General features: G+C 38.1%; 2 protein-coding genes across 2 annotated transcripts in view; one reads left to right on the top strand and one right to left on the bottom strand.

The window, feature by feature from the left end:
• The window catches only part of LOC118749364, a 910,564-nt gene that overhangs the window by 295,037 nt on the left and 602,665 nt on the right, over positions 1-12,862 (bottom strand). The gene's annotated exons all lie outside the window — the stretch shown is intronic.
• LOC118749329 (probable E3 ubiquitin-protein ligase RHC1A) lies at positions 1,168-1,701 on the top strand. The gene has a single exon (XM_036484125.1). It carries the CDS (start codon positions 1,168-1,170, stop codon positions 1,699-1,701), a length of 534 nt encoding a protein of 177 aa, XP_036340018.1.

Here is a 12,862-nt window from a genome sequence, read left to right as displayed (position 1 = left end):
TTAGTAGGGTAATGAGGGACTCTGAAATCATTGTTTTGTAATGGGTATTGGAAGAAGCTATGTCAAGAACTCCCCCAGCCGGCTGCTAGCTAGTTTATTGAAGGGTCCCGCCCCGACATAGTTCTTCCCAGAACGCGAAGACAACAGCTTTGTTTGGCTATACACACAAAAACAAACCAGCTCATTACATAACTGGCGCCCAACGTGGGGCACTGGTCGAAGCAAGTGAAACTTAATAGGTTAATCCTACTACGAATACTCTCGCAAGGTCGGTCCCAAATTATGATGCTTAACTTGCTAAGGTTTATTCCTATCGTGAAAGAAGGCTCACCAAGTTCGCTTCGAGAACATGGAGGTCAAAGAATTTTAGGAAATTATTTTGTTATAGCGCTTCTCCTCCATGTTGAACAATCTATATCGTTTTGCTTTTTTGAGATTTATTTAATTATATGCAGGATTGGTGATTGGACAAGTTTCGGCATTGACAGATGGAGTTTCCTGCTTATAGGAATTCGGATTTCAGGCATATCGGCCCAGAAACCTTCTGCCGCTTGAATCGGGACTCTTTTCGTTAATTAGTTTTCTGTCGTAATCTCCAATCGTCCATATATATCTATTGGCAACTAAAATAGTCCTTACCTGGAATTGTTGCTAAGGTTTTTTCAACCATGGGGATCAACCGTAAGGCCAATTTATTTGATTTGCTTATCGGAGTTGCATTTGGCCCGGAATGGAATTTGATATTTAGGCATTGCAGTCCTAAATGCTCAACCCCGGGTGATCAAGATGCCCACTTTTAAAATGTGCTTTAAATTTTTTAAATTCGATGGTTGAGATACTGCTACCTTGGAATACCTTAATTGGCTACCCATTAGTGGGAAGACTGCCAATTTTGACCGGTTGCGAGTTACTCAAGGCGGAGAATTTAGTGAGAAGACGTGATTTCAATGGAAAGTCAAGTTAGGGTGAGCAAAATATTGTATTTTGATTTTAAACGACCCCAGATGCATTACCGTACAAAAGGAATAACATTCAGTAAAGAACTTTTCAATTGACTTTGAGTTTACAAAGAACCATATTAAGTTTTCGCACAGTTTTGGTTCAATTATATCTTTATATTTTTCCCCTAAGTGGAGTCAGTTTGGCAATCTATTCAAACTTTTAAATATGGCGATTATGGTACGAAGTACCGAAAGCCTAGCAGAAATTACAGCGGAAGCGTCCGCCTGCTCTTGCGCAATTTGCTTGCAAGAAATCCCCAATGGAAATGATTGCTGGGTTACTCTTTGCAATCATGCCTTTCACAAGCCGTGTATCGAGCGTTGGGTAACAGACTCACCTGACTGTCCTGTTTGCCGTCAACGCGTAAATAATCGAGATTTACAACCCATCAATCCCGAGAGCCGGCCTAATGACAATACGGCCACTGCCACTGGTAGAAGGGACGCTCGCAATTCTGCGGGACAACAACGGTATAATACCCGAAGTTCGCGTAGATTGTATGAGGAAGTACACCAAACGGATATCCCTGAGCGGCGTGGAGAAAATCTCACGAACGCCCATTTGGGAAACACCGGAACTGCACCCGTGAATCTGTTGGAGATGAATTCTCCACAGGAAAATAGAAGAGTACCGGAACCCGTCCCCGTAATAACAGACGCAACCAACAAGGTGTTAATTCTGATCGCATTGGCGACATGATCAACGAATCGGTGAATCGGTTGTTTACCAACTTAAACATAAATAATGCTCGGATGGCCGCACAGGCTTATCCTAATTTACGTGATCCAACAGTTGAGGGCCATGACATACCGAATATTCGATACGAGCGGCGTATCGGCTTTCTGAGTCCAGAGAAGATCACAATGTTAATTCAAAATTGGCAAGTGAAATTTGATGGCTCTTCGTCGGGACTTAAAGTGGAGGAGTTCTTGTATAGAGTACATACTCTAACAATGGAATGTTTAAATGGCGACTTCCAAGCCGTTTGTAGAAATCTTCCAGTATTATTGGTAGGGAAAGCACGGGATTTTTACTGGCGTTACCATAAGGCGGTTCAGCTCATTAACTGGGAGGAATTTTGTAATGCTTTGCGGCGCGAGTTTAAGGATCACCGATCGGATTATGACATTAGGGAAGAAATCCGAAATCGAAAGCAAGGTATATCTGAGACATTCGAGACTTTTTATTACTCGGTTTTGGAAAAGGTAGATAAAATGTCCACTCCATTGTTGGAAGAAGAGTTGATAGAAATCATTACGCGTAATTTACGGACGGACATCCGACATGAACTGTTGTATGTGCCAATTCGATCCTTAGCGCAATTGCGCCGACTGGTACAACGGCGAGAAAATCTGTTCTCCGATGAAGTTAATCGTCGCATGCCGACGATGCGTAACGTGCCAACTAGCTATCCTGTTCGTCGTCAAGTGTCCGCCGTGGAACAATTCGCATTCGATCCTGACGAGGGAATAAATCATGTCGAAGCTCCGGTAATTCAGAATATCAATGCTGCTAACTGTTGGAACTGTTGGAATGCTGCTAACTGTTGGAACTGCCTGCAAGAAGGTCACCATTGGGAAGACTGCCTCGGGGAAAAAAGGTGTTCTGCTATGGTTGTGGAGCTGCGAATACCTATAAGCCGAAATGTGAGACCTGCAGGAAGCGGAAGGAAAACTACACTGCGTGCAGCAACACCCGGACGCAACCCGTGTAGGAAAGGACTCGGATTTAATCAAACAGGGTAGTTCTTTACCGGCTAGCTCAGTCGTTTCTTTAAAAACTAATAATGAAAAGCCGCCAAGTAAACCAGTAGATGTATCATCTGGAAGCACGGCTGATGTTCAATTTGATTGTGAGGAGCGTGAATGCGATAACAATATAGCGATTTTGAAAAATGAAATTTACAAAAATAAACCCAATTTGTATCCCGTTGTACCTTATCACATTAGGTTAGCAAATTACAGCAAAGTTAGGAGTAGAATTTTTTCGGAATGTCCAGAGTTATTAAATAAGAATAAAGAAATGACACGTTCAACCTTTCGACTTCGACGGTTTTGGAAAGCAGTAAGAATGACCAAAAGAGTTCTGAATTCTGCTATTTTGTGCAACCAAAGCAATTCACTATGCTATGCAAAAGTTAAATTTTGTGACTTTGAGGAACTTGGATTATTAGACACCGGCGCAAATATTAGTTGCATTGGGTCGTCCCTAGCAGATGATGTATCGCGGTTACCACAATTTCGTAGAATTCGTTCAAGCGTTAAAACTGCCGATGGAAAAAGCCATTCGGTTGAAGGTTCTGTGGTTGTCGACATTTGGTATAAAGATGAAGTTAAATCGTTAAAGTTTTATATTATACCCTCTTTAGACAATAGGCTTATCTTAGGAATAGATTTTTGGAGAACGTTTAACCTTGCGCCGGACGTAATATCCAATAATGCAGAAACTGCAGAAGAAGAAAATGCATATCCACTTAGCTTTTTTCAAAAACAACAATTAAATGCAATCAAAGCACTTTTCACCAATTTCGAAAAACAAGGTCTTGGTCGAACCAGTCTCATTGAACACCACATAGATATTGGAGAGGCTAAGCCAATCAAACAGCGGTACTACCCTGTTTCGCCTGCGGTCGAGAATCTCATGTTTAAAGAAGTAGATCGGATGCTCAGTCTCGGTATTATTGAGCCATCAATCAGTCCCTGGAGTTCACCGATGCATCTGGTTGTAAAGCCTGGCAAGGTGCGCCTGTGCCTGGATGCAAGGAAGTTGAACCAGGTGACAAAGAAAGATGCCTACCCACTTCCCAACATACAAGGTATTTTCGCCCGATTGCCAAAGGCCAATGTCATTTCAAACATAGATCTCAAAGACGCTTTTTGGCAAATTGGTTTGACCGCCGAATCTAAACCTTTAACCGCCTTTACCATACCTGGCCGTCCCCTTTACCAATTCAAAGTAATGCCGTTCGGACTATGCAATGCGCCATCCACTATGTGTCGGCTAATTGACGAACTTATACCGGCTGATTTGAAACATTGTGTATTTGGTTATTTAGATGACCTTTGTTTAGTGTCCGAGAACTTCGAGACGCATTTAGAAATTTTAATTAGGATTGCAAATCAGTTTAAAAAGGCTAATTTAACCATTAATGTTCCAAAAAGTAAATTTATGTGTTACCGAAATCAAGTATTTAGGTTTCGTTATTGGAAATGGCGGAATTTCTACGGATCCCAGCAAAATTTACTCCATCTTATCGTGGCCTGTACCTAAAACCTTAAAGCAAGTTCGAGGCTTTCTTGGTCTTGCCGGATGGTACAGAAGGTTTATCAGTAACTTCGCTGATGTAACATTTCCGATAACGCAGGTTCTGTCAACAAAGAAAAAATTTTTGTGGACAGAAGAGGCCCAAAAATCATTTCAGAAGCTAAAAGATTTGTTAACGTCTGCTCCAGTTCTTTCAAATCCAGATTTTTCGAAAAAATTCTTTTCAATTAGCTGAAGATGGTGCAGAGAAGCCTATCGCATTCATGTCGAAAAGGCTTAACTCTGCACAAAGAAACTATAGCGTAACGGAGCGTGAATGCTTAGCGGCAATAGAAGCCATAGCGAAATTCCGATGCTACCTGGAAATGCAGGATTTTGAGGTCATCACGGACCATTCAAGTCTAGTTTGGTTGATGCGTCAGCCGAATCTTAACGGTAGACTTGCAAGGTGGGCCCTAAAATTACAGGCTTTTACTTTTTCTGTCAGTCATCGAAAAGGCAAAGAGAACGTCGTCCCTGATGCACTGTCTCGAATTCCGGAGGAAGTGAATCACCTTGAAGAATTGGGCCTCGAAATTGATTTGGAATCTAACCACTTCTTCGATCCCGAATACGAAGAGTTGAAGTCCAGGGTGATCAGGGAGCAAAGCAAGCTGCCTGATATTAAGGTCGTCGATGGGTTTGTGTATCGTCGGACAGAACACGCCACAGGCGAGACCGAAAAGGAAAATCGATCGTGGAAACTATGGATTCTAAAACCCCTTCGGGCCGAGGTACTGTTTCGAGCGCATAATTCAGTGATTGCTGCATATGGAGGAATATTTAAAACCTTGAATCTTATCAGAAGGAATTTTTACTGGCCAGGCTTGACAAAGGATGTTCGGGAATATATCAAAAGCTGCGAGGTGTGTAAAACCACCAAAGCCCCAAATATTATTTTGAAACCACCAATGGGAAGCAAGCGGAGTCATGTCGGCCTTTTCAGCGGCTCTACATAGATATCTTAGGTCCATATCCCAGGAGAAAAAAGGGTAACGTTGGCCTATTAATCGTTCTGGATCACTTTTCAAAATACCACTGGCTATGTCCTTTAAAGAAACTTAATTCCAATATGATAAAAGACTTTCTGTTGGCCAACATATCCCATTGTTTCGGTGTTCCGGAAGTTATTGTCAGCGATAACGGTGTACAATTCAAAGCCACTGCTTTCAACGCGTTTTTAACCAAATTGGGGATTCAGCACACGTACACGGCGTTATATTCTCCTCAGGCCAATGCGTCCGAACGGGTTAATCGTTCGTTAATTGCTGCGATTAGGGCCTACTTAAAAACTGATCAAACGAAATGGGATGAAAATCTTAGCAGTATCAGTTGCTCACTGAGAAATTCCGTGCACCAATCTATAGGCAGCTCGCCTTTTTTTGCACTGTTCGGTTTGAACATGATTACGCATGGATCAACATACCAGCTCCTGAGGAATCTTGACTCGTTGGAGGAGTCAAGCTGTCCTTTAGATAGAAAGGACCAAATGGCATTATTGCGTGCGGATTTGCGCGAAAATAACACGGAAGCATACGAACGAAATGTGGCGCAGTACAATTTGCGAACGCGACCAGTAAACTTTAAAATAGGCCAAGAAGTCTATAGAAGGAATTTTGCCCAAAGTAACTTTGAAAAGCGTTTTAGTGCCAAATTAGCACCCTTGTTTATAAAAGCGCGGAAATAACTACTATGTTCTCGAAGATTTACAAGGAAAACCGATTGGCACTTTTAGTCCTAAAGACATTCGTCCCTAGTCGCCCTTTTCCCTCTAACTCCCCTCCTAAATCAATCGACAAGTTCTCGGGTTTTGTAATGGTCGACTGGGGTTTCTTTTTTTATAAGAACATTTTGTCTGGTGCAAAGAAATAGTACGGGCAAGTTGCCGGAATTATTGCCGCAACATGTTGCTAACGTCTAACATTACTTCCTGTGAATGCATATTTCGCTGTTCGAATAGGAAAACGAAAAAAAAGAAAATAGGCACTGAACAATAATCCAAGATTCTCGAAAATCGAAATGGATATAAGTAGGTTTTTGAGTCCAAATCGGTCTTTTCAACCGGACCACCACCCTGACCAGATCACTAGGAGCCAAATTGTAAGTGAAAATCGATTTTATTTCAGTCAAAAGCAATCAATTCTGCCCAAGACTTTTAAGATGTAGCAATTAAGCAATTGGAGATTAAGTAAAATCGCAAATTCTCTATCCGTTTGGATGAATAGGAGTTCCATTTATTTTGGGTTGGAGCATCTCCAAAAAATCGCCCAAGTCCTTTGAAGCCAGGTAAATAAAACTTGCACAATTTTCTTATTTACGTACTTATGTGCAAATATTATACCATGTCATAGACATTTGTCTATAAGCACATACATGCGTACCAGCTCAAAAAAATTACATTCCCTATGTACTTACGAATTTGTATGTCTAACTTTTAGACACGGTAGTTTACAGTGCGGATTCGCGCCTGGTCGCACAGAAGACCCAAAGTGGCCAGCAAGGGTCGCCTTCGGCTGGCTTCAACAAAAATTGAATACCCTGCTTCAGTCACCGATCACCATCGTACGCACGCGGTTTCAATACTAATCACTGAAAAAATTTGGAAAAAAAAAAACGAAAATTTCCCGGTCGCCGTCGCGAAAAGGAAAAAAAACAAAATTTCAATGCAAACATATTGAAAATATTGTAGAGAAGTGCTAAAGATTTTAAACCTAAGTGAAATTAATAGCAACCGATATATAGTAGTTATTACAAAAAACAAAAAAAAAAAGAGCCTAGTGCATTGAAAAATGGTTGAAAAAGAAAAAAAGGTGTGAAACTGTACCTATGAAGGTAGTGCCCATATGTACGCACATATATGTATAATATGTACATACATAATTATATGTAGATAGGGCAGAATGCAAGTTTTAGTGGAATATTAGCCTAATCCGGGCATTTTATAGGAAATTCGCGAAAAAAAAAAATCTAAATTAAAATTAAAAATATCGGAACTCGTTCAAACTCTCAAAAAAAACAAAAAAAAAAAACTGTTAGTAGAATAAGAAAGCAAAATTAGTCAGCAATAAGGAAGCAGTTAAGGCATTAAAAAGAAAAAAAACTAAACCAAATAATGAAATAATTTAAACGTAAAATTTTAGTGGAAAGATTTGGCCTTGTTTTGACCAAAAATTATATATACATATGTATGTATGTATGTATATACAGATCTATACGTGTATATATATATATGTAGATATAATTACGGTAGGTCATGTGAAAACAAAATTATATATAAACGCAAACATACATACACCCATGTGAATTTCATAAAAAAAAAAACGCGTACAAATCACCACCACCCTAGCAGATCTTCGCCAACACCACCAGGAATTCTACGAAAGGCCTTTCAGCGATTCCGGATGTGTGGGTAAGTCATTTAATTCCTAATTCGAAAATTTTTTTATATTCATATGTATGTGTATGTCTGCGTTAAATTTCTCCTAACCGGCGCGCAGAAAGGTTAATCAATTACCCATAATGTTAATACGAATTATTATGTTCTTTCTCCTTTCCGCTGTGTATAACACTTACTCCAAGCGTATAACAGTCGACCGCCGACTATATTTGTTGTTGCCTTCCTGTTGTACCTTGGCTCTGCTTAAGCCGTCCTATTGTTGTCCTCTCAGTGAGTTTGACGAACACACGTACATACACCTTATTTTGCGTCAACGGGACGGAATTTTAAAACATGTTTTTTGTGGTTACATATATGCTATTGCAAAATTCACTTAGAAGTATTTTTTGTAAGCATGTTAATTTTCTTTGCGTTATGTTAATAGACAGAAGCAGACGAATTATTGATACTGTGATGCGATAAAAGAAAATAAAGTTACATGCGATATTTTTTTTTCGAATTAACTGCGAACTGTACATGTCAACCCTAAGTACTGGTTAGGAATTTTATTTACCTAGATAATTGAAACAAAAGGGGGAAGTTCATAATTAATTGAAATAATTGAAATTAAATTTTGGTTCCAAATTTGAATTTCGAACGCTCCTACTCATAGTATAGCTCTGTAAGATTTAGAGTATACGATTTTTTTTGTGGAATAAATATGTAAGTTAATCTGTACCTCAGAATGTGCTAATTTCTTTTCTTATTTGTTGGTAATGTGGGTCGTTTAAAGTTGCTATGGGAATTTGGGGAAAAATGAAGTGCTACCCGAATCATTGGAAGGGAGGGCGAAGACAAGCACCCGCAATCTAATTCCATCTATAGATACTCTTGACTTTCCCTTGATTTCGACGTATAAGTAAGATCCGTGGCAGTTAGTTTTATGTGAACACAGTGTTTAATTTCAGTTCGAATTAGTAGGGTAATGAGGGACTCTGAAATCATTGTTTTGTAATGGGTATTGGAAGAAGCTATGTCAAGAACTCCCCCAGCCGGCTGCTAGAAGACAACAGCTTTGTTTGGCTATACACACAAAAACAAACCAGCTCATTACAAGCTCGCTTAATATTTTTCCGAAATATTTTGGTGGACGTCTTAGAATATAATAAGTTTTGTAATCCCGTCGGAAAAACCCCAACTTTTTTTGGTGATGCAGTCTAATACATATATATGTATATGTTTGAACTAGCTTTGCGGCCATATGCAATTATGGCACATAATGGTTGTGAAATTATTTTCTCCTGATTACGCAGCTAATTAAATTCAAAGGAATATTTAATCATATGCTACATTAAGTCCAGCAAAGTAATTTATATGAATGCTATACTGAGATTACAGGGCGTAAAAGTGATATTGTGCATACTTTGTGGAGATGTGTATGTATTATTTTTTATTTAACCTTCATGTGCTCGAAATTGAAAACCTACGTATCCGCCCGAAAGTCTACATTTGTAGCAAGCGTTAATTTGCAGGGAAAATCATTTAAAGATATGAAAAAATACGGCCACGCTAACGGTTATACGCGCGTGCAAAATTTTACATATTTGCTAAAAAAAAATGATTTGTTAAACACAAAATGAAAGCAAAAAAATGTGCTTTTATTCATCAAGCAACTTTTACCGAAAGTCTAAGTGAGAACGTGTGCATCGTAAACTCGCAGCCAAAATGTATTTGCCAAAGTGTGATTGAATTTGACATTGCTCTCAGAAGAACCATCCTATAAAATCAAATTGAAAAATTTTTTATGAATTATGAATCGTCTGCTTATATTTTTGGCATAATAGCACCTTAAAAGAGAGCTGACCTGAGTTGTCAATCACACCTTGTTTAGTACACCTTGCTCGCATCTCCATGTGTTTTCCAAACACAAAATTCGTCTGCAAAACACCTACCTAAGTCACATACGCAAATACATAATTACAAAAGAAACATGTTTCGACACGCTGAAACAAAATGTGATGTGACTTTCAGTGCAAAAAATATAAGAGAAAATTCCATAGAATAGAAAAATATAAAAATTTTTGGCGCACAAGGATGAATATGTATTGAAAATGTCCTTTTACATATTTTCTTTATCGTAAACTAATAAAGTTAAAAGAACAATTTCAATGCCCTTTCGTCCTTCTTCACCAAAACATGTAATTTTCTTTCAATCTTGCAGGGTTTTATCTTTTATTTTACACCCTTACTGTTATTCTACATAGCACTAAATTTTTTATATAATTTTTTGATTTATCATATCCTTGACATTTCAAAGTCCTTGAAAACTAAAATTTTTTTTTGGCGTCATTGAGAAAAACTAAAAACGCAGTTTTACTATACATTTACGTAAGTAGATTACCGGCCAGGAGATAATTTTTTGTACTTTTAACAGCCAAAACTGTTTATAATTGGTTTTCAGGAAGCTACCGAAAATCTCGGGGACGGTTGTAGTGGAAATATTTTATTTATTTCCGCGAAAATGCTACAAATGTAGACTACCGAGCACATGAAGGTTAATTGAAAAGCAAAAATATAAAAAATCTATTTTATTTTTATGTTTGGTAATACGAGTAGAGGCATTTCATGTCACCGCGTCCACCTCTGTGCGCGACCTCTAAGGATTTGGATGAAAGTTGAAGAGATGGAAGGTCTAGGTGACATGAATATACCTGCAGCATATTTTGCCGATATGACGTAGGGTTGCCTATTTACACGGGACTTAAATTTTAAGAAAACGTCATACATACCTTTCTTTAAAGTGCTGTATCTTGGAAACCTTTTAACGTAACTTAATGAAAAAAAATGTGTTTCTTCCGTCTAATTATGGGCTTTAATTGTACATTTTTTTCATTAATGTGCAACGTATAAAAAACTAAAATAAATTAAGCAAACATTTTTATTTTTGATTTTTTGTTGATTATAGCATTTTTAAAAATTTGTATTTTTACATAAAAACATTGTCTATAACCCTACAGTGAAAAGCCAAACCAGTTAGAAAAAATACTAGTTCATTAACTATTATGTGCCTACCAGTTCGACAATTTCGAAGAACTTAGGCGATCAGCGACATCTGCCTTTGAATTTCCAAAGCCAAAAATAAAACGCAATTAATTGCTTTTCTTACAAATGTCGGCTGTGGCGTCACGTGAAGACTACTGGTTCTGGTTCTGAAATCGCAGGTTCGAGGCCGCTTGGAGGTGGTTAAGATTTTTAAAGTTAAATAAATGTAAGTAAAAATAATTTATTCAATTTATAAATAAATAACAAATTTGAAAATCTAATTGTATTGCAAAAAAGATTTAGGAAGAAATATAAAAACAAAGAAATTAAACAAAAATATTTTTTTTATTAAATTTAAAAATTACAATAAACAGCATAAACAAAAAAATAAATTTATAAAAAAATAAAAATAAAATAAAAAATAGAAAATAAAAAAAGTTTCCCTCCGCCAGGATTTGAACCTGGGACCTCAGGCCATGCGAGTGCTCTGCTCTGTCGGCCATTGTGACTGCTGGAGCATCGCGAGCAAAAAGGCACTGTTATGCTTATCACGGGGCATGAATTGGCAGACTATCTCATCAACTGGTATGATGCTACTAGTATTTATACTAGTAGATGCATAGCCTGACAATTGACATCTCGTAGGACATCGCAATGTTAAAAATACCAGTCGCTAACATTGAAAAAGGATAGAACGTGAACTAGTAGCTTTCCCTGCAGGGAATGTCAACTTTAAGTACCCAATTGGGCGTAATGGGCTACTTATGCGTTTGGACTCTAGATCGTCTAATGCTCGAGCAATATGATGAATAGACATTGAAATCTTATGAAATTGTATATTTTTGAAAGAGGAAAGGGGTGTAAAAAACAAAAACAAAACATAAATAAACCATATTAACTTTACCAAAGGTCTGAAATCATGAAAATCCCTTCAAGGAAATGGCAGAATAGAACTTTGTTGCAAGTTCACATGGGAAATCTGCTTACGACGTGACTAGCGGAAATTTTAAAAGACTAGCAGCTAGAACAAGTCTTTAACTCCTTCCTTTTTATTACAACGCTTTTATCAACTTGCAATGTTGTGTTCCAGAAACTTTCAATGTTGTGTGTCCGACACCATAAAGCAAAGCTTTGAAAAGCTCCTATAAAAAAGCATAGTGAATAGGGCGAGGTAGATGACATCTAGATGTCGCCCTATGTACTACGTTTGCTACACCGGAAATAGACATCACGCCATTTCTTTAAATAAAACTAATTGGTGCTCGTTTGTATGTACATACATATGTAAATGCATGTGTGTGCACCTTTCTATTAATATCGTTGAATTATTTTAATATCTATTACAAACTTTTATTCAGACAGGACTAAAAAGTAGAAAATAAATAATATAAAAAAAACTTTTTAATATACAACGCTTTTATAAATGGACTAAAAAGTAGAAAATAATACTTCTCAGTCCCATAGAATATGTTTTGATAACTTTTGATTTTGAAATTTTAGCAAAAGTCATTATAAACAATCTATGAAATTGAAAATGAAAAGCGTGGGGCGCATGTAATACACTTGAATTGATATGAAAAGTAATATATGTATGTATGTATGTGGGTATATGAATAACGACCGCTTAAAATCGATTTCAAAGTTCTACTTTCGCTGTAGAAATTTTAGGTCTACGTTATGTAGTTTGACTATTGTCAACTAAATCGAATGCTTTGTAAGTGAAGTGAGTTGTGGACCATTTGAGGTATAGGTGGACCAGTTGGTAACCACTTTGGGCCCAGTTGGTAACTAGTTCGTGGGACCAGTTGGTAACCAGTCGGGGACCAGTCCGGGAAGCAGTTGGGACATTGTTTGGAACTAGTCCGAAACTACGTACCTTCGGACCAGTTGGGGCTCAGTTGGTCTCTTTAAGCTCCTGTGGCCGTTTTAAGGGTAATTCTTGGGCTCCTGCACTGCCGCTCGGGGTTTCTGCCTTCTACGGTGGTAATTTTGGGCCGGGTAGCCTGTTTTGGCGGATTGTTGTGCTGTGTGCCGCGTATTACGTGTACCGGGTACCACTTTCTCGAGCGAATTGCTCTGGGGAACCTGTTGTGTGAGTTGCTGGCTTTTTGGCTAGACTTTGAGGAGGGTTTATACACG

Source organism: Rhagoletis pomonella, unplaced genomic scaffold (assembly GCF_013731165.1).
Source record: "Rhagoletis pomonella isolate Grant_MI unplaced genomic scaffold, Rhpom_1.0 Rhpom_scaffold_00015, whole genome shotgun sequence".
In the NCBI taxonomy this organism is placed as follows: domain Eukaryota; kingdom Metazoa; phylum Arthropoda; class Insecta; order Diptera; family Tephritidae; genus Rhagoletis; species Rhagoletis pomonella.
This window is presented reverse-complemented; position numbering and strand designations above follow the sequence as displayed.

Coding starts and splice junctions, on each gene's coding strand:
- LOC118749329 (XM_036484125.1), top strand. CDS start 1,168: ATGGCGATTATGGTACGAAGTACCGAAAGCCTAGCAGAAATTACAGCG.